At 42.3% G+C, this 24,318-nt stretch overlaps 4 protein-coding genes and 1 long non-coding RNA gene across 5 annotated transcripts; 3 read left to right on the plus strand and 2 right to left on the minus strand.

Annotated features, from left to right (window-relative positions):
* Positions 1–3,756: 3,756 nt before the first annotated feature.
* LOC6580841 lies at positions 3,757–6,301 on the plus strand. Its single transcript, XM_002006604.4, has 5 exons — positions 3,757–3,968; positions 4,058–4,275; positions 4,329–4,959; positions 5,031–5,564; positions 5,662–6,301. The coding sequence occupies exons 1-5, from the start codon at positions 3,867–3,869 to the stop codon at positions 5,899–5,901; spliced, it is 1,725 nt and encodes a 574-aa protein (XP_002006640.3). The 5' UTR covers positions 3,757–3,866; the 3' UTR covers positions 5,902–6,301.
* A 4,233-nt stretch (positions 6,302–10,534) lies between these two features.
* On the minus strand, positions 10,535–15,454 carry LOC6580843. The gene is made up of 6 exons (XM_002006606.4): positions 15,383–15,454; positions 12,334–13,744; positions 11,901–12,033; positions 11,699–11,841; positions 11,294–11,638; positions 10,535–11,227 (listed from the first exon to the last, which is right to left on the minus strand). Exons 2-6 carry the CDS (start codon positions 13,691–13,693, stop codon positions 10,692–10,694), a joined length of 2,517 nt encoding a protein of 838 aa, XP_002006642.2. The 5' UTR covers positions 13,694–13,744; positions 15,383–15,454; the 3' UTR covers positions 10,535–10,691.
* Positions 15,455–15,799: 345 nt separating this feature from the next.
* On the plus strand, positions 15,800–17,034 carry LOC6580844. Its single transcript, XM_002006607.4, has 4 exons — positions 15,800–15,904; positions 15,963–16,143; positions 16,200–16,434; positions 16,490–17,034. Coding segments are annotated over exons 1-4 (798 nt in total). The 5' UTR covers positions 15,800–15,902; the 3' UTR covers positions 16,870–17,034.
* Positions 17,035–17,462: 428 nt separating this feature from the next.
* On the plus strand, positions 17,463–22,752 carry LOC6580845 (Fanconi anemia group I protein). The gene is made up of 13 exons (XM_002006608.4): positions 17,463–17,679; positions 17,755–18,209; positions 18,279–18,514; positions 18,567–18,676; positions 18,735–19,188; positions 19,244–19,332; positions 19,397–19,506; positions 19,573–19,838; positions 19,898–20,232; positions 20,292–20,623; positions 20,684–21,015; positions 21,079–21,808; positions 21,863–22,752. The coding sequence occupies exons 1-13, from the start codon at positions 17,584–17,586 to the stop codon at positions 22,497–22,499; spliced, it is 4,182 nt and encodes a 1,393-aa protein (XP_002006644.2). The 5' UTR covers positions 17,463–17,583; the 3' UTR covers positions 22,500–22,752.
* LOC122757786 lies at positions 22,649–24,058 on the minus strand. Its single transcript, XR_006357937.1, has 2 exons — positions 23,302–24,058; positions 22,649–23,245 (listed from the first exon to the last, which is right to left on the minus strand). It is a non-coding gene; the product is annotated as an uncharacterized LOC122757786 (long non-coding RNA).
* Between the last annotated feature and the right edge of the window lie 260 nt (positions 24,059–24,318).

A 24,318-nucleotide genomic window follows, 5' to 3' on the forward strand; every position in this document is an offset into this window, starting at 1 on the left:
ACGCATGGGACTCCCAAGTCCCAAAAACTTTTGCAACGAGTTTGATTTGCGGTCATGGCCCCACATATCCTGCCATGTCCTGGATATGTCCTGGCAGGCGCTGTCAGGCCACTGATATGCGGCTCAGTCCACAGTGCTTGCCCAGCACAGCAAATTATTTGAGCATTTCATCCAGTCGACGCACAGTCAGCAATAATATTTTCTTAGACACTATTTTTGACTGCATGCCACGCATAACTTGCCACAGATTGAGAGGGAGAGAGAGAGACGGAGCGAGTGAGATGAGAGTGAGATGGAGCAAGGTCTGTGGTCACCCGCTTGCCTAGTGGAGCATGTGCAGCAAGATGTTAGATTTTGGCTACGAAGATGCAAGCACGAACTCCAATCTTATATCTCCAGGCGACATTTGTCAGACAGTCAGACGAAGATTGAGCTGGAGTCGACTGCGAGCTGAGTTGGGCTGCGGTTGCCGCTCAGCTCAGATTTGATTAAGTTTGTTTGTTCAAAGGCTGACAGTCAAGTGGGCAGCCGGGTAACATGATACCCACTCACATCTGACAAAAGAAAGCACCGAACTAAAGACGAACAAGCTGTTAGATTTAAAAATATATGAAATATTCTTCAAGATCTACAATTACGATTTTGACATTCTGCAAACAGACAACCTACAATAGGCAACCATTATTATTAGCTAACAGCTGTGGGAAATATGGAAAATATTAATTCCCTTCACTAACTATATAATCTCTATTCAAGCATCGATAAGTCTACTTTCCAGCAGCGCAGAAAAGCAGCTCAACTCCAAAATTTGCACGCGGATATAAGTTAATCACAAGAAAAATAACTCTGAGCAATTTTGCAGCTATCCCAAGAAGGAGAGAGACGAAGAGAGACATAGAAAGAGAGAGCGAAAGGAGATAAGTAATGTAAACATACGGCTCGACGCGACTCGCTGCACGTAAAACTTTTCCATTCAGCCAAGCCTTGTGTTACGTGTACGTATACGTAATGTGGCAATAAATGTTGCGCTCGATTAAAAAGCCATCGCATACCTTTTGGCGTGGCGCCTTTACGAGCCGCCAGCGCAGCGAGGCAGGTGGGGCGCTCCTATCTGAAAAATCTCAAATCTGTTGGGCCAACAAAATAAAAAAGAAATTGTGTAAACTCCAGACGCGCAGCGTGAGCGGAGGCCGCTACGCGTGGCAGATATGAAAAGCAATGTTGTTAACGCGTCTGCCACAAAACACATCTTGCAGACACAATGCGAACACGCAGCCCCAGCTTCTCCACATGCCCCTGTCCGCCCGTCCTGCATGCAGAAAAGTTGGCTGCTTAAGTAAGTGCTTGTAATTTAGCCGCAAGACTTTTCAACCGACGATTAAGAGAAGCCCAACACTGCCTTTGCATGGAAAGGGCTCATGTGTGACAGCTGTGAGAAACTGCGCTGTGAAGCCTTAAGCAGTATAACGGGAGATATCTCAGACATTTTAATACTTGTAGTGGAGTGTAGTGTGTTTCTTCATAATTAGCCCAGTGAAGGGACGACTTACCAAGACGTACTGAGGAAACTAATCTACCATCTCAATTCAAATGCTTAAAATATTAAATTAAATTTAAATATTAAATTATTATACAAATTAGTTAATTAAAACTTTTGCTTCAGATAATTATATAGAATTAAAGAAATAAACAAAATAAATAGTACGTTCTGTAATCAATAGAATTAGCTACAGTTATTCATATTATATGTATATTTACAATAATTATTTTAATGAAATTAAAAATCTAACGTCTTAATTTCTTACCTCATAATGCTCTCCTTGAATTCCCTGCCATAAGTTTATTCTTATTATTTCTATATCTATTGAAGATCTTAAATGGGACTTTCATCCACAATCGCCTCTTGCTGTTGTTCTCTCCTGCAAATGCATTCATTCAGCACCCTGAACACGGCCAAACACAACTCATATTCCCTCGGGTGCTGCACACGCCAAGCGCTGCATTTGCCCCTCCTGCGAGGGCAATGGAGAGGGCAGGCCACAGTCGTGGACAAATGGAAACACGAAGTAAATGAAAATGTCATGCAACCAATTGGCAACAAATACGCTGACCCCGGTCCAGGGGCAAGGGACAAGCGCCAGTGGCTGACTGCAGGCGCGTGTCCTGCTTGGTGGTGGCACTGCAGCACCAGAGGAGCGAGCCAGGACACAGTCATGTACATATGTATGTATATGTTCCCTCTAGGGTTAAGCAAACCGGTTGGCTGGCTGTAGAAGTAGAGTCACAAATGACCTAAGGTCAGTTTTAATGGCTCATTTACAAATTGATCGAGCAGGCCGAATGGGCTTTAAATAATCACACACAGGATGCAGGACGAAGGGCGGAGGATGAAGGCATTCAAGTGGTCATTTGATTGCCCGACACCGCGGTTGGTGGTCAGCCGCCGTAAGTCGATTGTTTACACATGTTTTCAGCACTGGCATAAGTGGACAATGGACAACCGGACAACCGGTTTAAGAATGGCTGCTGATGAATATAGAAGAGCGGGAAGGGCTCTCTCGCCCGGCCCCTCGCCACTGCTGTGATCAGCCCTCAAAGTCGGAAAAGCCAGCGAGCTGGCAACAAAGTTGAAGCATCATTTGGGCAGAGCTCGTAGAGAAATCAGCGAAACGCAAACGTTACAGGAGCTGTCGAAAAAGCAGCAACAAAATAACAAAATAATAGTAAATAACGGAAAAATGCGTTGCTGAATGACTGGCAGATACCCTGTAGAGAGCCGTTGGCACACCTCTTAATTATCATGCAACTCATAGTGGGTTCATTTCGATTCAACTTCCTCTACCCAACTGCACAAGAGCAATATGCCCCTTCTGCCCTGTTTGCAGGGGGTAGAAAAAGTGTAGAAAAAGTGATCTAATACTTGAGAGACGCACGAAAATCTCTGCAGTAAACTCAATTCCATAATAGTAATGAAAAAATGGAATTCAAATAAAAAAAGCTTTTCATTTTGTATTCTGCTTTAGCTTTGTTACTTGAATATATTTATATTTATTTTTTAGTTTTGCGTTTTTTTATTCCAGCGCACATTTTATTTAGTAAGTTTTAGATTTCACTTATTTTTACTCGCTGCGTTTTGAATCCTTTTTCATGCTCGTTGCTAATTAAGGGCACGTAAACTGTGAATTTGTTGTTTGCGGCTGCTGTTTGGGCAGCCAGAAAAATGGAGGAACGAAAAACGCCAGAGCGGAGTAGGCAAGTGCAAAATGTGAGCTTTAAAGAAGACCACAAGCATGCAGTTGCATGAAAAAGTCTGAGAATTGAATCCAAATTATGGAAATTCCAATAAATAGCAGAATAGAGCTGAAGGAAATAATGTTGATTGAATAGCAGGAGGCATAGAACGATATACGATATAAGTAAAAGAGAGCATTAGAGATGGAAAAGTTGGATGACGAATGCTGCACGTTGCCAGTTGCTGAATATTAGGAATATTACAACTAAAATAATAATAATAATAATGTGCGAGGAAATCGAACATGAAAAGAAGGAATCCAGTTAGATACTTTATTACAGCAACTAAATGAAACTCAGCTAAGATTATTTCACTACGGTTTGCTTAAAACGAATGCGAATAAATAGAAATGCTTATAAGGGAATTCTCTGATTTCCCTCATATTGTTTTTATTATAATTACAATAACAAATATATATATTTAGTAATAATAATCGCAGAGTGCTGTGAGCCATATTTGAATTTTCCAATTTTCAGGCAAATCCCCTGCCAAAAATGGTAACAATCAGTCACACATACAACATACACGAACCACATAGGAAATATTCACTAAGCACGCCAAATTGTATTGAACAATGTTTGACTTGGAGCTCAATGGGCATGCAGAGAATTCAAGTGCAAATGAGACGCTGAACCGGGTGCGACGTACCATAAACTTCGTGCACACTTGGAATGACGTGAGCTATTCCAGATACTGAGATGAGCATGTCGAGCTACATTAATGGCAATATACGTAAATGTTCATTGCTTTCCTAATCGTACTCAGAGCCATTGCTACCGTCACGATGCAATGACGGCCAGCAGTCGCGAGATGTGCGAGTTCGTCAGAAGAAAAGCGAGCTGCTCCTATTACGTGGAGACTGTAAACCTACTGGAGCTCTACTTCTGCACCTTCCACTTGACCTGGGACACTAGCGTTATCTTTCTGTTGGGCATTGTTTACCTGGCCCTTTTTTATTCCGTGTACATGATAACAAAGTATTTGTGAGTATGCACATCGATTTGTGAATATATTTATATTCAAGTCTCGCGACTAGCTGCGTGCCCAACTATGTGACCCTGCTGGAACTGCTGCCCATATCCGAGTACACATATGGCTATGTGTTCATCGGGCTCTATCTATTGCTGCCTGACTACATAGTCTTTGTGATGAACTGCTCGTACCACAAAAATGCAGAGGCCACATTGACGTTTAGCAAAATGATGGGCGACAACCTTCGCTTCTTTGTCGCAGGGATCATGATGCTCTGCAACCGCGGCTACCACGTGAATGGCATGCTGTGGTGGACCAATATGACCATCATCATAATTGGGTACATCTACATGACCTTTGTGGTGGACCTGAAGTACAGAGCGTTTGGCGCACCCGATCTCCTCTATAGCGACGCCGCTGCGTTGACCTTCAATGCCAATACGTTTCTGTCTCTGTTTCTGCTCATTCTCAGCTTGGCCCTGCTCCTCTCCTACCACAACCAAAACCGGCGGGCGAGTCTATCAACTACTGAGGCAGCGAGTGTGGATACAGAAGTAGCACAGGTGTCCAGCGATATGGACATGGAGAAACAAACACCCATATACGAGGAGCTCAGCGCATTTCGGATCTGGTGGAGTTCTGTGAACGGCTATGCAAACATGAGGGAGCGGTATAAAGTCTTGACTATCCTATTTGTAAGTCACTTTAAGGAGAGGGGATGCCCTCTCACATGAACACTATAATGATAAACTCGCTATTTGACCAGGTTCCCGGCTACTTCCTGCTGGCCAACGTAATACCCGTAATGAGCAGGGAACGCCCCATGTATGGCTGGTGCAAGATTATCAATATATTTGGCTTTTTGGTCGCTCCTTTTCTTCTGATCAAAATGGGGACCGATACAACGGCGTTCCTTGTGCTGTGGGGCATCACCTGGTTCATTGCGGTGGTCGTGCTGGTTGCATTCCACCCGCGACGACAACCGGGCCATTTCCTGATCTGCGTCTACTCCGCCCTTGGCACGATCAGCAGCAACAACATCTTGTTTCAGCTCTCTGATGAGATCAACAACCTCACCTGGCAGTACATGACCATGCGCTTCGAGTATTTGGGCGAGACGGTGTGCATCCTGTTCTTCGGCTCTGGCGAGGTTTTATGGCTCATCGTGCTGCTCCACAACCTGACCGAACGTAATCTACAGGACGCAGCTTTCGGTGCAGTCTTGGGCGTGGTCACCCACAACATATACATGACTCTACCCTTGCTCGTCCTTCACCACTGCTATACGTCCGATAGCTATGTGAGTTGATTCTGATCCCTCTTTGCTCACCTCTCTTCTCTGTCGCTCTATTCACTCTCCACCTTTTCCGCTTTGATTTCTCCTCCCTCTCTTTCAGTTCGTGTTCACCGCCAAATTGCAGAATTGTTATATATTCTTTCTGGTCCTCTTTTTTGGTGTCCTGTTTCACGTGTCGATGAGCTCGCATGAGCTCCGCCTGTCGCTCTTCTTCTATATAGTCGCCATGACCACCACATTCATTTTGTTCGAGTTTGCAGCCTTTTACAAATGGGTGCACCACTTTGGCTCACTCACTTTCATCAAGCCACCCAGGGATCAAATTTACCACTGGGCCTAAGGCCCTATGCACTTTTATTGGACAATAGACGCAAGGCAACGGAAATGAAAGAAAGTAAAATATGGATGACTATATTTCTATCACTTCTGTTAAGGACAATCCGTTTCTTCTTGACGAATGGGCTTCACAAATAGTTTAGAGCTAAAGTCTCAAAGCTAACCCAGAAGATACTTTACTAATCGGCATCTTATAAATATAGTTATATAAACTATATTCACTCAGCTCTTTCATTATGACGTTTAGTCCAATTAAATTTTTTTTGTTATATTTATTTTAAGCGCTGAATCTGTACAATGCAAGTATAGTACATTAACAACGCGGCTAGATCATATTATATAGAGCCTAACCTTCTGATGTACTCAGGAGGACTTACAAATATATACTTACAAATATCACTAAACTAAACTTATCTAATTTTTTTGGCAAAACCCAAGCGTTTTGATCGCCTTAGTGGCCTCGCAGGGAGAAATCTTCTCGCTAGTCTGCTCCGGTGTCTAGCCAGTCTGTCACTACATCGGCTAGAGTGTCTCCCAATCTGTTCCTCCACTGTAAAGAGTTTCAGATCTCGATGTAAGGTAGAGCCGCGCACGTACCATGGGCAGTTTGTGATTTGTCGCAATACTCGATTTTGCAGGACCTGTATGCGTCTATAGTTGGATTGTGCGCATATTCCCCAAATCTGCACACCATAGAGCCAAATTGGGGCTCCACAGTTGTCCAATTAAATAAAATCACTTAATGCCGTTCGTATCTGATGGCAAGTTACATATCGTCAAAACGCTTCTTAGCTTAAATTTGGATTGTCGCAGGAGTATCTTCTAGTCGAACGTAACTGACTTCGCAATACTCGCTGCCTTGCTCTGCAGAGCTGCTGGCCAAGAGAGACTCAAAAAAATATTCTATTTAGTTTATATATATTCCAAGTTTCGCGTGAGAAGCGTATATACTCTTTCTCGATTCTCGAGCGAGCACAAAGAGCAACAGGAAATCGCTGCCTACTTCTCGGGGGTTGTCAGCCGATTCGAATGTGAATTGTGAAATGTGAAAAAAGAAAATTGATGAACTTTTGTTTGCTGCCGTAAAGCAATATTTTTATATATTTGGGCAGCAGCTCTCGTGTGTTTAGGGTGTTAGGTTAGTATTCAGAAGATTTTTAGATTATTAAAAAATGTTACAAGCAACATGGAAGGAGCCGTTAGAGGTGGCGGGGAGGAGAAGCGACGAGCTATTGCTAGAGGACGACTCGGCTGGGAGTTCTGTGTGACTTTTTTCTGTCTTGTTGGTGCTTTGGCATATTTTGACATTTGCCAAATTAAAGTGAGTTTCAGACATTGTTTTTAGAGACAATCTATCCTTATCTCTTTGCTATGCTCTGCCCGCTTTTATTGTGCCGGCACCTTGTGCATTAAACATTAATTCATGCATAAAAGTGTGAAACAAAAAAATTAAAATGAAAATGGGATTGCGAAATCAGCGCAGACAGACGAGCGAACACTCCTGTTGACACGACGCTGAGCAAATATGCGGTTGCAGCCGGTGATTCGCGGCTTGGCTCGTGTCTGCCCCGACTCCCCCACCGCTAATACCTGATGAAGTGTTGAGTAAGTCGAATGATAAAACATTTTGACTCTCCCACTCCCCTTTCTGCACTAATTAACGCAAAAGCGACAAATTGACAATTTGATTATTTAACTGTTTTTATATTATATATATAAATTAAACCAATTATTAATCATTTATATTGTTTGAGCAATCTGATGTAGTCGTAACAGTAGCAGAATGTTCTGTAACATTCTTCATGAAAATGTTAGACATTCAGAAATTTAACTAATTTGCAGAGCACTCATAGGTGGCGCTTTGTCTACGAACATTTCCAATTATAATGCATACCACACCACCTGTTGATGTCCATCAGCAGAGCTGGGTTGCGTCACTTGCTGTTATATGTATATCCGTGTAATGAAAATAAATGGTGTCACATATCTATGGAATTGGTATAACCCTAGGTGGCGCAGTAATTGAGATTGCAGATGAAACTACAAAAAACATTTCCCTAGATGGCGCTGTTCTTGAAGTTGTACAGATAACTTCACATATGCTATTCCCCTAGGTGGCGCTACATTTGAGGTTGCATACTCAGCTAAACCCAAGTTAAAGCGCTAGATGGCGCTTTAGCGTTTGATTTTAAATAAGCGCCAGGGAGCGTCCAATGTTGCACCTTTCGTGTGACATAGGTACATTTCGCGGATAGAAAACGAAGATAATTTCTTAACGGAAACGCTAGGAGCGTTTGTGTCCATAATTACCTTGAGTAACGAATATTTATAAAACCGAAACAGACAGCCCCCTTGCGTTTAAAAAGTAAAGTAAATTTCTTATCGGGTATTTTCAATGTAGTTTTATTGAATTGTTAGCATGGACACCTAATGTTGTTTTATTGATTATATTGATAGCCCTGACAAGTTTAGTGCAACATTTTAAAATCTGTACGAGATTAATTCATTCATTGTAAATTGTGACTTTATATAGTTTATAATATTGATAAATAATCGATAATCACAAGTTTAATTTTGTGCAACCTTGCAAAACCAAAAATATAACAAAAATTTCCGAGCGTTTAGCGTGGGCACTTCAAACAGCATCGGCTAATGCCAATCCTCGTTTTCTGCTATGCTGCAGTCCTCAATTCTTTGGCGTAAATATCCTTAAACATATATACCGAGTGTCTCTGAGGTACTTCCTGAAAATATCCTTGGTTACAAGATATTTTAATAGCCCTCTTATGGTAGCCCTGGATCATTTGGCGCAATATTTTAAATTTAAATGGAATGCTCCGTATTTTTAAAGAATTTATAGTGATTATTCAATTAGGCTCTCGGAAGCAGCATTTTTTATTTTATCCCTAAATATTTGTACTTTTGTAGATGCATGCACTAAAATACTAAAATACTACAGAGAGCTGTCAACACAAGTAATCCTGTTGTCAAATGCACTGACAATGCTCCATTGCAGCCGAGGTTATTCAGACTTATAACATATTGCGCTTCATCAGGCGTTTGGCACGCGGCTTGATCACACGAAACATGACCAAAACCCTGCGCCTGCACTGAGAAGAACAGCGGAGGACAAGGCTCATAGTCGTAGCCCACACAGGCGTCCGTCAAATCATAGCTAAACGGGCCCAAGGCCGTGCTCTCACAGCTCTCGTCCTGCCGCAGCGGATGGCTTGCATTGCGAAAAGGCAACTCGATGCTGCGCGAGAAGCAGACGGTAAAAGTGATCTGACTGATGGGTGCGATCTTAAGATATCGCATGCTCTGCCTGTTGGGAATGTAGAGAGCATCCAGCCGGTAAAAATTTATGGTATTGAGACGTCCGTACTGCTCCAAGGAGTTAAGGCCATATTCAGTAATGGCTCCGTTTGAAGAGCAGCGTGGATTCCAGATGCGCCGTGGAACTGAATCACATGAAAATTACAAAAAGTTAATATGAATGCATCTTATGCACTACTTACCTTGTCGTATACGCTGAATGACTGGCGCTCCACATTCTTCCGGTGGCTTGTTCATGTTCAGCAGAAGCAAATCTCTCTTGGGCTGCCGCACAAAGTCGTGAAACCTGACCAAAGCACCTCCTGCATAATAAATAAACTCCACATGTGGCAGACTATAGCGCAGCCGCTTCATATAGCGCACACAGTAGTCGTAGTCGTTCTCATCCACAAACGACGTGGGACTGGGCACGAGCAGTGCCACCAGAGAACGTCCGCCCAGGTAATCAGTGGCTCGCTCTGCTGCCAACAACTCGTCTACGCGACTGCTGACGGTGTTCAGAATAAGGGGTAGATTGAAGCCGGCTGGGTCTATTCATAATTGTAAGATTGAGCTTTGGGTTTGCTAAAGGTTGATTAAGTAGAATTGCTTACGCCAGTAGTGCGTCGTAAAGTTCCATTGCTGGTAGACGTCTACAATATAGTCGGTTGTATTCACTATAACTGAAGCATCGGAAGCAGCAAAAAGTGTTACTGTGCTTGCATATGGATGTATGTTCAGGTTCTGCAACACATAACTGAGGGGAAATTATTTTAAGAATCAAGGGAGTAACTAATATTTCATTGCTTAAAATTCTTGCTGTATATATAAATTGATCAATCACTCGATCAAATGACTAGTTGGTAAACGCTTTGAAACTTTCAGCATCCTCAATATCAGCCTTAACTTACGCTGAGTTAGCAATCAATTACTTAAACATTTTCCACAAATATGTATTTATCTAATACTTTGTTCATCTCATCAATAAAATTTTGAGCAATCAGTTAGCCGTACTATAACTAGCCATTAGCTCTCACGGTTTGGAATCAATCAGTCAATCAATAAGTTGTATAGAACGTGATACTTACGCTACATAGTCGACTATCCAATAGTACGGCCAATTGGTATCCACAAATACAAAGACGTTTGTCTTTATCGTGGTCATATTGGAGATATCGGACGACTGTTCGAACTGAAAGCTGTCCATGATTGCTATAACAATATAATATAGGTGAATATGATAAATAATATAATTCAGATAAGATAGTCAATAAGCATAGAACCACTTGGGATACGTCTAAAACGGAAATTAAAACAGGCTCTTTAGTTCTAGTGGGTGGACTTTATTTGCGAATTTGTCACTGGAACTTATAACTTAAATAAAAAAAATTATGATTATAAGGGAGGGTTATGGTGGGCCATACATACAGATGTGTTGTGTAGTAATTTGAACTTTTATGGGGGCAACTATGCGTGCTACTACTGCAGAGAGCGCTGCAACAGCAGCGCCAACAAAATGGTTAACAGACTCGCAGCGAGGCCGGAGACGCCGCTGTAGCAGCCCATGTTGACCGAGGCGACGATGTAGCGCCATTCATCTGGCGTCTGGCAGGCATCCTGCGTACAGGACGTAGTATTCAGAGAGCCCGGCTGGACAGACAAATAGAGAGGTGGACACTGTGTGATTGTGTAGTAGCCACCGCAGGCATTCGACAAATCATACGAGTAGCTGTTGCCGTTGATCTGCACACAGCTCTGATCTACGCCGTTGTTGGTGGAAGTGCTGGAGTTCTGCTGTGGCCACTCGTAGGTGCGCGACGAACAGATGGTAAAGGCGCCTCCGTTCTGGGACTGAATGGTCACCACACGGTTGGTGCCGGCACCGAAGAAATAGTTGGATGCAACGCGATAAAAGTTAATTTTACCGGGACGCACGTATTGGTACATCTGGTCAGTGCCCCAGCTTGTGGTATACCACATAGAGCCACATCGCGGGTTGATAATGCGACGAGGTACTGCAAAACAGTATAACATAAATATTAGCATCCGATTGAAAGCAATCTCAAGAGCCCAACACTTACTCTTTACTATACGCCTGGCCACGGGTCCAGCCGATGCGGCCACGGTGCTGCCCGTCATCAGAGAGAACAGATCCTTCGTCGGGTCTCGCACAAAGTTGGAGAAGCGTTGAATATTACCACCACCATAGTAGATGAAGCGCAGATCGGGGATCTGCTCGTATATGTACTGCAGCTCAGTTGTCGCGTAGTTTGAATCGCCGTCGTTCACGTTCGCTTGATTCGGTATTATCAGTGCCACCAGGGAGCGACCGCCAACGCTCGAGTTGGTCTGCTCGCCATTCAGAAGCGTCTGGGTTAGGTTTTGAATCGTGCGTAGAACATTCGGTAGATTGAAGCCTTGTTGTACTGCAATTAAAATATTCCTGTTAGGTTTGATCTGGGGACTCAAGTGAATTGCAAACTCACGATTCGACTGTACGGTGGCATTCCATTGTTGGTAAACATCAGTCACATAGTTCGTGGTGTTCACTATGATCGAGCCATCAAAAGCAGATAACAAGGTCACGGAACTGGCATAGGGATGTATGTTCAGCTGCTGCAGAACGTATCTGGGGAAAGAGAAGACAAATGAGAACTTGTGCAGGAAGGAGCTATCCACAATGCTTACGCTAAGTAATCCGCAATAGCACTGTACTGCCAGGTAGTATCCAGGAATACGAACAAATTTGTCATGGGTGTGATAATATCCGACAGATCCTGAGTGTTGCTGGCCGTGCAGGAGACATCGTTCAAAGATTGAGCTGTGCGTGGATAATATAAAATGTAAAAGAGAGTGCTGGTGTTGCGGGTAAGGCGCAAGAGGAGGAGAATATCAGAGTAGCTGAGGAAGACTGGAGAAAAGCTAAACAGTGTCTAAATTATTGCTAAATCTACAGCACAAGCATTCCTAAATACTTTAGGAACAGCTTGAAAATAAGTGTCAAAGAGCTGAGCATTGATTTTCGGAAGTTGGGAAGGAAACTGAAATGACGTCCTAAGGCAAAGTCTAGTTTTTCCCAAGTGGTTCGACGAAATATAGATTATTAGGAAATGCTACTTACGCACATAGGTGACAAGCGAGAGGGCCGCCGTTTGAGCGAACTCCGCAATCGCTGGCGGCTGAATGGTTACACGCAGCTGCATTCCCTTATCGAGCACCTGGGCAAAGGCGCTCGTCTGTGCCTGCATTTCAGCTGTGGGCGCTACATTGGGGAACTGCTGCTGGCGACTGCAGGCCTGAATACCAGAGCTCAGCACACCAGTCGAGGAGTAGTACATGCGCAGCAACTGCGAGAGCTTCAAGCTTGACGCTTGGGTGCGCCAACTGTTAATGTTCTTGGCTATGATGAGGCCGTCTAGACCGCCACGAATCTCAGCATCGGTTGCTTCCAAATTGTTGCGCTGCGACAGGAAATACCAGTGCGGTAGCACTGTATCATTCCAACCACCTGTAGCGCCCACAGTGGCCACATTATTAGGGGAAACTGGCACTTGGACGAGCGTCACCTCTGCCAGATCGCCGGCAAGCGTAGCTGCCCAGCGATTGTCCACGTAGGAGGTACCCGTTTGAGACTGAGTGCGACCACGTCTGGCGAGTTGCAGCAGAGTATTCACCGGGACATTTTGCTGCTGCAGTCCAGTTGCGACACCTGCTATTAGACTGCCCGCAGAGACGGTGCCCCATGGCGTGCGCACGACTCCATCTTCCACAGGACACTGGCTTTGACCCTCGGTACCCGCATAGGCCCAATCCGTTTCGTAGTCGAGCTCGCCCATCTGCACATAGTTGGAACCAGAACGCGTACGTTTTGGCTTAGTATCTAGCCACTCGGCATCCCCTAGGAAATTGCTGCTGGCATCTTTTTTGAGAGCGCGCGGCAAACGCTGAGCGCGATACTGGGAGAGCTGTCCGCACACGGTATTCTCATCGCCTCGCTGCCTCGTATCGAAGGTACTGGAGAGCATGAAGTGCAGGGAACAGCGCTCCGTGCTGGTAAGCGAGCTGTTTGGAAAATTGTTAGCATTGCCGGGCAGCAGGCTAGATAGCAAAATTCGTAGTTTGGGAAACTGGAAGCCCGTTGGACTGTAGGGTATCACCCCACTCACGGGAGTAACACCCGGTGCTCGTCTTATGCCGTCCTGGCGGAAACGATGCAGCAAAGCAACGGCTAGGGTGCGAATATCCACCTGATACCCCGTTGCCGTATAGCTCTGTTCGACCTTTTCAATGAGCGAGATCAAAGTGTCCATGTTGGATGGTAGGCGATTGTCTCGGTTCATGAAATACGACGTATTATAACATTCGATCAGTGAGGGTGGGATCTGTAGTTGGGCATTCTCCTGTGCTTGCACTGAGCCTATAGCCATGAGGAACCCCAGGCAGAGGCAGACAGCGGCTGCCTTAAATTGTGCAACTAGCATGCCGTGGCTCCTTCTTAGTTTCGTTTATGAAATGGGTTCGTTGAGGGGCAGCTGAAAGTAGGTTAATATTAAAAATTTCGATTAAAACAGGTAGGTTGGAATAAGTGAGATGTATACCCCTTCTTTTTGAATAGAGAGAGTATAAATCACCACCTGGCGGTATTGCCTGAAATTGTAGAAATTTGAGCATAAATCAAACATTTAGAACACGTTCGGGCAGGTTAGTGCGAACTATCGTTCTCTAGCTTCTGTTCGAGATTCTGTCCACGTTTAGTTACAAAACGATATATCACTTATCGAACTGGCCGTGGCCCAAAAAATACTACAATAAATGCTTGAAGCCACGTTGAGTCAGCGTCCGAATGGCTTATGCCTGTCCACACACAGATAAGAGTTCTCGCCCATTGTATCCACTGCGTACAGGCTGGGCCTTATCGCCAGCCCCAGCCCCAGCCCCAGTCCCAGTTCCAGCCAACAATTACTCGTGTTTGATTTACGCGCAAGTGTAAACTTTGTTATCCTTATCACAATGCAAACATTTACACACAGTCAACGGCTTTTCGGGTTTTCAGTTGTCTGAGTTGGTGCGCCGTTCGGTTGCAGGTGCAAGAATATTGATCAGATCTGATCATTACTTTTTTTAACTAAGTAAATTCATTAGTGTCACTTGTGATATGCCGCACTCCGACTGGAGATATCTGAGTAAAGAAGACATCTTTGAAAATGACAGAGAAAATTTTAAAGTTCTCTGTAAAGCTCTTTGGTATCTACATATATCATAAATTAGTTAGTTTAGCTTAAAAGAGTGAGTGCCCCTGAATTGAATCCAAAACAGTTTCTCATATGAAATAATCCAGTCGAGGCACTATTGCTAATCGGTAAATGATATCTTTCATTGATGTGTCACTTCCTGTTTAGGTCGAAATTTACGAGGCTTTGTCAGCTTTGTGGATTCTACATCAATCCAAGCAGGGAAATGTCAGTAAAAGTAGAATATATATATTTTGCTATATATTCCTTCTATATAAAAGGAAGCTGATGTCATGTCTGACGCACAGTAATATACTTTTTATCGACAGAAATATAAAATTCATATTATAAAACACTATAAGGGCATGAGTCAAAACGCCTTGATATGCCGTTTATATACACACATAGGCACACACAATATCGGTTATCAATTTATTATCAGTTGCAGAAAGAATTTATTCGTAATGCCATAGATTGGCACCGTTAGTTGGTTGGTTTTATGGTAAAAACTCGCTCAGCTATTCGTATAAAGCCCCAAGCGGGTGAGTCAGCTGGAATACCAAAACCATGGGCCTTGTAACGGAACTACCTATTGCACAAGTTCCAGATAATAGTTGGTATGAACACACATTTATGTATATACATATAATTTTTATACTACACCCAACAGCGATTTTTCATAAGATAAGATAACATTTAATTGCTTAAGCACAGTTAGTTTAAAACAGTTTTTTAAAATGGGGCGTTTTTCATGTGGGTAAATTTGTAAAAGTTTTTTCACTTATTTAACTTTAAGAGAAAGACGTATTTTCATTATTTTGCACAATATATTGGCTCACAAGTTTTGACTTATATTTGTTCTTATTATATATATATATAATGCACAATATATATATATATTATTTTTTGCACAGCCGGAGAAGTGCTTTTCGGTTTTACCTTATTCCACCTGTTAAACTATTCGTACTGATTGCTCGGTTTTGGCCGCACAGGTGCCTAACCCATACGAGGAAAAGCGACGACAGGTATTGTAATCTCCGCAAAGTGCTTATCTGTATTTCCCTCACTACAAATATTACTGATAAGATTTCAGACATTTGGACGGAGTGAATAATGCACAAAGCAGCGAATGTTGTGCAAAACATTAACAAAAATAATGAATTATATACATGTGTTTGTGTATGCTTTAAGTATATTTGTGTAATTTTTAACATTAAAACATTTCCCGCCAATTAAACTTAATATAGTTCATCTTTCGTATTTCCAAGAATACTTATCGAGTATTTAGAAACAAAATATCTATCTACTCATTTTATGGGTTTTCAAAGTGCGCGCTCAAACTTTCCAGGGCTGCCTTACGCCTGCTCCACACGCTTATAAAATAAAATCTATCGATATATTTACTATCAAACAATTTAGATACCATTTGACAGTGCAAGAAAATAATCAATATTGCAAAATGTAAATAAAATTGAGTAAATTATTAAACAAAATCACAAAATTATGTTTAACATTGCAGGGGAAAACACAGGACGGCACAGCAGGATGCTATCTTCGTTGCATTCATGGAAAGACATCCCATCATAGCCAAAAACTATTACAAAGGCGACAAATTGGCCAGTGAAGCCGCTTGGCAAAGATTAAGCAAGGAGCTAAACAGTGTGGGACCGCCAGTTAAAGAAGCCGCCGAATGGAAGCGGGTTAGTTGGGTAGCACACATAAATTTAACTTGTATACTGACATGCATTATTTGTAGGTTTGGAAGGATTGGAAAAGCTGCATACGGAAGAAAATAGCTAATAACAGGCTGGAGCCAAATGGTACGGGGAAAAGTTCTCTGTACCAGGATACGCTCACCCCTCTGGAGGATGCCGTGGCAACTATTACAGATCTGTATGAGATGGCAGACATTATTGTTGAGTCACAGCCGAAGGCTAAGTTGCGCCTCCAAGACATCAAACCAGATCAGGATGAGGACGCATCCGATAATGGTAAGATCGGCTCCCTTTCGACGATTGCCTAGAAAATAAACTATTTAAACTCTAGAGGACGATGAACAAGAAGATGATGATGACGCTGCGTCTGCAGAGTCCATCAGCGTGCGTGATCTCGGTGTCAAGGTGGAGCAGCAGCTTCATCAGCAAAATTCCTCAGCCAAGAAGCGAAAACTCGACCATGAGAATCTTAATGGATCAGGAAGTGGAGCTGGCTTCAGTGGCACTACCGTGCTCCTAGACATAGCCAAGGAGCTGAGAGAGCTGAACAGACAAACACGATTAAATGCCAGGCGTACCGAAGCGAATACAGAAGCTCTTTTGGCAATGGGCACGCAAATCTCAGATCTAATGCAACAGCAGCTGAAAGAACGTAAGCGTCTTAATGCCATAATGGAGAAGTTTGTGCTCAAGATGGAAACAACCGACTAGTTACATGTATATAAATTAGTTTAACAATAAATATAGTTGTAATCAGCAAATTTAAAATGTGTGAATTAGCTTTAATTTTTTGAATCTAGCAAATCTTGCTTTCACAATTGTAAATAATGTAAATATGATTTTCATTCAAAAATATATTTAAAAACAATGCTAAAACTCAAATTCTCCCAATCGAATATAGGAAATTTGAGATTGTGAAAATCATCATTCTATGTGCTTTATAAATTCACTGCAGACCATTTAAAGTTTCTGATAAGGTAGACATTGGCGGTAAATTTAAATAAAGTCATAAGAGTCATCGATAACGCTTTTTTAAATTTAAACAATTTAGTTTGCTTGTTAATTATAATCCGATAAAGAGGAATATCTTAATAATACAGTTTAAAACATACATTTGAATATACTAAAATACACAAAGTTAAAAAAAAAACTTTGGGTCTTATTATTTCATAATCGATGAATACTTCGAAGTATATATTAACTTGGCGAATTAACTGAACAGGCTTACCCTAATTTACACATAAACGCGAAACGATGTATCGATTAATTGTGGCGGCGCACCGACAGTCAATAATGGGAAGTTGTAATGTAAAACTTCCACCACTATATACAAAACAGCGCCAAATGTTGCACATAAGTCTATAATTTAAATTTAAAACCGATTTTACTGTAACATAGATAAAGTATTTGAGCTTAAGAAGCAACATGAACACCACCTTGCACGTCCGTGTATGTAAATTGGGCGAAAAAAACCAAATTGAGGAGCTCCGTGAGCTGATCAAGAAAACGAGCGTAAAGGAGGTAAGAAGGGAGTCTTCAATATTATTAAGTTTGTAAAAGATAATTTGTTGCTTCCATTAATTATCAAATCAACAGCTAACTGCAGTTTTGAACGCCCGACTGCCTAAAAAGGATTTCATTAATTTTTGGAATTATCTTCTACTCGCCTACGATGGCAACAGCGTCGATACGCAGGAGAAGCGTTTCGCCTGTGTTCGCAGCTTTTTAGATGGATTGCGCACTGTTGAGATGGGCTACAAGCTAAGCGTGGACTTGATAACGCGTCTCTGTCAGGACTTAAACACCTATACATCAGATCAGCTGAATTGGATTATCGAGCACTGCATGGATGATATGCGAGCTGGCGATGCCAAGTGCGTAGCGTGGAAAGATTTGTTGCCAGAGACGTTGCTCGTGCTCTCCGTCAGGCCACGCCTCATTATTAATGACATCGCCATGACGGGGCAGGAGTTTAGAGATAACACTATTCGTAATTTGAGCACTATGCGCTGGCCCATTACTATTCTGACACCCATTGCCGATATGTTTTGGTTGGTTCTATCACCATGGTCCTATAGCTTTTGCTCTTAACTTGATAATTACAATATTTTGCCTTGCAGTATGCTAAAGCTCAGCCCTAGTGAGCGTTTGACTGTGCTAAATAAGTTTGCAGGCGCCCTGCAGGAATTGTCACCCATGGAGCTGCCTGCGCTGTGCTACCAACTCTTTTCCATGTGCACAAGCGCTGCACAGCTTATTATCCCTCTATTATCGCTGGAAAAGTATTTTCATAAAAACTATTATAAGCAGTTGTTTTCGGATATGTGCAGCAATTCAACAGACTTTGATAGCATCGGTGCGTATTCATAATTCCTCTCGTTTTCTTTATACTAAGTCCTTTTTTATAGATGCCTACTCTGACAAGGAGCTGCGCGAGGCGGAGGAGACTGTGCTACATCATTTGAACTATTGCACCATGTACTTGCTTAGCGAGCAGCAAATAGCGATTATGCTTAGAGTAAGCTGCATATCATATCAAGTATACAAAAAATTAACCAATTCCTGACCATACTTAGAACTTTCTACATATGCCTGATGTCATTCTAACTCCATTTATGCTCAGCGCTATCATCTCCATGACAGCTGTTAATCGTGATCCAGAATCTGCGCGCTTCTCTAGCTGTATACTGTTGCCTTTTCTTCGCAATGTCATTCGCAACAACGAAGAGGAACAAACGTTGGCACAGTATTCAGTTTGGTGCCGAGATACGCTCCAGCGCAAACATGTAGATATGCTGCAGGTTTTTACAGTGCTCATTGATCAAAATAAAGATGGCAAGGATGTAGTCACTCCCGGATTGGTTAACTTGGCTTTTACGTTGCTTAAAGCGCACAATGCACCTAAGTTGAATACGTTGGCCATTACGTTCTTGACCAAGTTCATAAGACGACGTTTTATGTTTGGCCAGGGAATAATCAAACGCATAGCCGAGTGGATGGTCGTGGATCAGGAGCAGAATCAGTTCTCTGGTGACTAACTTTCTGATATATATACAATGTTATACTTATTTTTAAACCTTTATAGAATGCTTAACCATGCTAAGTGTTGCGGACACATACACTGTCTCGGAGTGTTTGGAAACAATTACAACTGTAATGGAAGATTTTCTGTGGGTCAGTCAATTTATTTTTCCGCACTATTAACACACTAAACATTTCTGTTTGTTTATTGTTTTAGCTGCCCGGAGAGCAATCCATGCGCATGATGAACTTTATTTTGCCGCTGCTAAAGCTTTCAAATCGCGTGCGGGATGCGCTGATTGAAGTGCTACGCAAAGCCATGACCAAGTATGTTCCCTACAATATATTCACATACTATTTCACTATATGTCCATTCCATTTGTTGGCTTCCAGGGACTACAGAACACGTCGCATGGCTATTTTTGGTTATTGCATGATTCTCAAACAGCTGAACAACAGTAACTCGGCTCGGCAGTCTCAAAATGCCAGCAGCTTTTGCACCCAGCACAGCATTTCCGGGTACTCCATGATGACTCAAAGCTCATTTGCCACACGCAGCAATCCACAGCGTAATTTCGATATGCTGACAATGGAGATCATTGGAATACTGCGCAGCTGTTTTGAACAGCAATTGGGCATACGATGCACACTTTACGAGAGTAAGTAGACGCCGGTATGCAGAGACACTTCACTTAATGACGGCCTTCCTCATTTTCAGATCTTCAGCGTGCAGTGGAACTGAATGCCAAGTTGGTGCCTCATGTGCTCCAGTTTGTGGATTTTCATTTCCGTGGATTCTTCAACACGCCGTCTGCAGATCAGTCCGCAGATGATTTGGACACCGACTTTGCTATAAATTACGATCGTTTAGTGATTGTTAAGGATGAACAATTAGATATAAAAGATAATCTAGGATGTTTAGTGCAGTTTGTGGCCCATTGCTTAGCCATCTTTGAACGCGGTCCTTCCGGCTGCGATGTGAGGGAAATGCAGCGACTGCTGACGATTTGCACGCAGCGTTTGGTAACAAATAGACTACCTTTAGAAGACACAGTGAGTATCTGTTATCATTTAATGCGTAAAGCTTGTATTTAACTGTTCATTTTACCTAGGCCCCGCCAGCTACTCCTTTGAAATGTGCTCGGATTCAGCAGCAGCTGAATTTAATTGAAGGTTTGATTGCTCACTCGTTGCTTAGTTCTAAGGCAGGCAATGATGCATTGCGACAGCTGCTACCGTTATTCAAACAGCATCAGAGGCTTATTAAGGATCTAGGTGCCTTATCAGACACTTCAAAGAAAGTACAAAAGCAAGCAAAACCCAATGATAGTAATGCGACCATTAATGTGAGCGTGAATGCATCCAAGTTGAAGCAAATGTGCACACAGCCGAAAAATATTTGGGATCTGGCTATCATTGAAAAGTTACTGCATGTGCTACATGAGTGGGTTATCATACATCTTTGTATATATTTCGATAGTTATTATCTATTGTTTCCATTTAGCGATCATGTACCCTATGCAAGTGCAGCAAACACCGCTCCTCTGCGCAGCTATGAGCCGCTCGTGCGTTACGTCCTGGAAATTACGGCACAGAAAGTGCAGGGGATCCGTGAGGAACCTGATTATAAGCAGCTCTCCTACAGCAAGCGCACTTTAAAGCTGCTGACAGACATTACTAAAGTCATCTATGAGCGCTGTATTCAACGGCTGTCCGAGCTTTGGCAAGACTTTGATGTGGAGAGCGCTGTGCTTGCGGCCAAGTGTTTTATGCAATGCGTTCGTACGGCCCACGAGACATATGGCAGACGTTTTAAAGAGTTCGTCAAAGGTTTTGGTGAGCATGAGCTGCATTCAAATTATTTTCGTGTATTTATTAACTTCGTCTAATGTTTCACAGATATGGCAGTTGTTAATAAGAGCAAGGAAGTCACTTATGTGCTGCAAGATGTGCTCGTGCAGTATATGAAAGAGGATATCAACACGGATAGCAGTAGCAGCAAGCTGCCTGTGTATTTGCTAGAGGCGCTGGAGCTGTTCTATGATCATATAAACTATGGAGAGCGTGCAACAATAGACTCGTACACTTGGCTTCTAGACTTTTGTCAAACGTACGAACTGCAGAATCCAGAGATGGGTCTGTTGCATCGAATGCTCTTTACTCAGCGACAGAAGACGCATTCCGGTCCGTTCTTCGACGCAGTAGCTAGGCAGCTGGGTAAAGTACTGGGCTGGCAAAACGATGACAACGTTTCCGAGCAGTCCGACCTGGGCTTAAAGTCTCTCAATATGAGCACAACAGCCACTTGTTTACAGTACCTATATGCAGCAGTCCAGAAGCAGTTAGAAGATGTGGAATACTTTGTTATCAAAGCGAACAATTTAAGCTATAAATGTAACATAGTGCCCGAATCCGATCGCATCTATTGGCGTGGAAATCTAGACACATTGGAGGGTTCCATTTGTGCTCAGCTAATACTTATAACACGCACGTTGCTGGAAATTACAAATGTGTGCATTCCCTTAGGAAATCATATGGATGGACTGATGAAGCTTCTTATTCAGCATTATACGTGCCTCAAAAATTTGGCCAGGCACTATCTGGGCAGCAGCTCCGGGAAAAGCAACAAGTGAGTGCAGATTCTCAATTTGCGATAATTACCTTAAAGCGCAATTATTTTCAGGTTTGAGCAGCTGGTACGCAACGTTGGCAAACCTTTGCCCGCAAATATCTATCAGCTCATATCGTATGTGGAGTACAATATTTTGGATGAACAGCCTCATCAGACAGCAACAAAACGCAAGCCTCAGGCAGAGCGAGCCAAGGTGCTGCGCGAGACACGATTCATACCGAAAGTTATATTGGCTATTGAGAATTTCAATAAGCACATTATATTGTTGTCAAAGAAGTTCAAAAGCTATGATCGGCTGGCGAATTATTTGCACTTTGGTGCTGTGCGGGATTTCAATATACAATCGGGTGATTTGAGAGCTGTTATTGAACGTACCTATTCACACAGCAGCCAGATTGAGGTGTCCGATAGCAATTTGGATGCTGACGAAGAGCATACTAACAGCGATGATGCATTGCCTGTAGAGGAAGATGAGGTGGATGATGATGACCAACAAGAACCGGAGCAGGAGCCAGAGCAAGCGCCGAAGAAAAAGCAGAAACAGCAAAAGGTACGGGAGGAAGAGAAGGAGCCGTCCAAAAAGCAACAGGAAACCGCTCGCAAAAATCAGCGCAGGCGACGTGTAGATGCGGCGGAGGAGTCTCAACCAAAACGTAGGCGTGGACGCCCTAGTAAGGAGGAGTCCTAATGCGGACGGACGACTCGCATATCCATTTAAGTTTTTAACTTGTGTTTTTATGTACTTTCGCGCAAATTTGATGCCCGCACGCAATAGAGCAACTGCTGCGGATCCGGGTCCATCATTTTATTGCACTTGAAAACTTAATTAGGCCAAAATGCGGTGTGAACGCCTATTTTCTGCTATATTTTTTGTAACGTGTTTCATCTCTGCAGCTGTGCGAGATTTTTATTACATGCATCAAATGTAATTTGTTACCAAATTTGATGTGTTTCTATCTTCTTCAAAACGGCATAAATAAAAGAAAGCTTGCCGAATGGGAGGGGTTGGGAGTTGGATTTGTGGGGGTTGCAACTGCTGTTTCTGATGGTCTGCCACCTTTTTTTTTTTTTTTTTTTGAGTTGCTGCCCCATCATTTAAATGCGTGTCAGGTTTTATGGTCAGGTAACTTTTGACTCAAATGTAGCATAGTATACTACATATTAAACGGAACTACTTGTTGGTTTAATTTGTGGAATTGTGCATCCCCGTCCGCTTTGCTCATTGGGTGTCAAGGGTCACCGCGCTTCAGTGCAGCACGCAAGGCAGTCGAGGGGGTTGGATTTAGACTATTTGTTTCCTTATTTTATATGGGCACATGGTTAACATCGAGTAGTTTAGGAAACCGCGTCCACTGGAACAGAAATGTTGCCTTTTGTCATTGGAGTAGATTTGCTTTGTTCTTTCATCACTAATGCGAGTTGCATCGATTAGTTCTGAAAATGGGTAAGTTTTCAAGTATTCATTGATTTTCTATAACAAGAAATGTTACCGCAATCTATTTATATTTCATTTGGTTTAGGCATTCCATTCACTAAATAAAATCGAATAGATTTTGACTCTTGTTTAGTTGGAATTACCTAAAGGGAATTACCTAAAGACAAATTAGACAATTTATAGAAATTTGGGAGAAAAAAACTATTATCCGAATAATATTGATATTTGAGTAAATAGTGTTAAATAATGTCATATTAGGGATTAACTAACGTTACTGTGGCTCAGTACAATAAGAATAATAGAGATCTTCTTTGCAGGAATAATTTCACAGTTTACAAGATTCTCATCATTTCAGTGTTTATATATGGTGCGGAAACCTGGACAAATTTTGAACGTGGCGCTGCTCCGATAGAGGCGTTATTGCTAATATATTTTTAGCTTTCTTTAAAAGATTTTTCCCTCGCTTGGATGTATTTTAAGCATATATTTAAGTTTCCGTATCACATTTTCCTAAAATTCAACTGTGATTTTCTGCCCCCATTCATAGAGCTGATTTCATCACCCCCTAATCATAATCGCGTGTTTGCTTCGTTAGTAAAATGAAAAGCTGAAATTTGCATTTGGAAAAACATAAATATTTTGTTTTTCTTTAAAATATTCGTATTGTTCTCTCTTGTTTTATGACAATTTTGTACTTTTTGAATTGTTAACAAGTTTAGCGCCTGGTCAAGTGTTTGATTTGCTCTCTGTCTATCTCTCTCTCTCTCTCTCTCTCTCTCTCTCTCTCTCTCTCTCTCTCTCTCTCTCTCTCTCTCTCTCTATTCCCTCTAAATTTATTATTCAAATTTTCAGAGTTGATTTGCCTGCATTTATTATTAAACATTACAGGCAAGGCGCGATTTACGCATTGTTTATAATTCACTTAAAACTACATAAATTTTACTTTACATGCAAGCCGCGCTCACGTGCCCCAATGCCAAATGACCGTGTGCGGGCCAGTGCGTTAAGTTTCCAATGGATAGAAAGACACATTCAAAGCGAGCTGAGCCAAGTATTAAGTCTCGTCACTAGA

The sequence above is a fragment of the Drosophila mojavensis genome, unplaced genomic scaffold, assembly GCF_018153725.1.
Source record: "Drosophila mojavensis isolate 15081-1352.22 unplaced genomic scaffold, ASM1815372v1 contig_81, whole genome shotgun sequence".
Lineage (NCBI taxonomy): Eukaryota > Metazoa > Arthropoda > Insecta > Diptera > Drosophilidae > Drosophila > Drosophila mojavensis.

What these genes read in the sequence shown, in the direction of transcription:
- LOC6580841 (XM_002006604.4), top strand. Translation starts at nt 3,867, where the DNA reads ATGTTTGACTTGGAGCTCAATGGGCATGCAGAGAATTCAAGTGCAAAT. An exon ending in TACATGATAACAAAGTATTT is followed by an intron (nt 4,276 to 4,328) that starts GTGAGTATGCAC and finishes TCTCGCGACTAG; the next exon opens with CTGCGTGCCCAACTATGTGA. An exon ending in AAGTCTTGACTATCCTATTT is followed by an intron (nt 4,960 to 5,030) that starts GTAAGTCACTTT and finishes CTATTTGACCAG; the next exon opens with GTTCCCGGCTACTTCCTGCT.
- LOC6580843 (XM_002006606.4), bottom strand. Translation starts at nt 13,693, where the DNA reads ATGCTAGTTGCACAATTTAAGGCAGCCGCTGTCTGCCTCTGCCTGGGG. An exon ending in CTCGCTTGTCACCTATGTGC is followed by an intron (nt 12,034 to 12,333) that starts GTAAGTAGCATT and finishes ATCCACGCACAG; the next exon opens with CTCAATCTTTGAACGATGTC. An exon ending in TGCCACCGTACAGTCGAATC is followed by an intron (nt 11,639 to 11,698) that starts GTGAGTTTGCAA and finishes TTTTAATTGCAG; the next exon opens with TACAACAAGGCTTCAATCTA.
- LOC6580845 (XM_002006608.4), top strand. Translation starts at nt 17,584, where the DNA reads ATGAACACCACCTTGCACGTCCGTGTATGTAAATTGGGCGAAAAAAAC. An exon ending in CTACGCAAAGCCATGACCAA is followed by an intron (nt 19,507 to 19,572) that starts GTATGTTCCCTA and finishes GTTGGCTTCCAG; the next exon opens with GGACTACAGAACACGTCGCA. An exon ending in TTACTGCATGTGCTACATGA is followed by an intron (nt 20,624 to 20,683) that starts GTGGGTTATCAT and finishes GTTTCCATTTAG; the next exon opens with CGATCATGTACCCTATGCAA.
- LOC6580844 (XM_002006607.4), top strand. An exon ending in AAGCCGCCGAATGGAAGCGG is followed by an intron (nt 16,144 to 16,199) that starts GTTAGTTGGGTA and finishes CATTATTTGTAG; the next exon opens with GTTTGGAAGGATTGGAAAAG. An exon ending in TGAGGACGCATCCGATAATG is followed by an intron (nt 16,435 to 16,489) that starts GTAAGATCGGCT and finishes TTTAAACTCTAG; the next exon opens with AGGACGATGAACAAGAAGAT.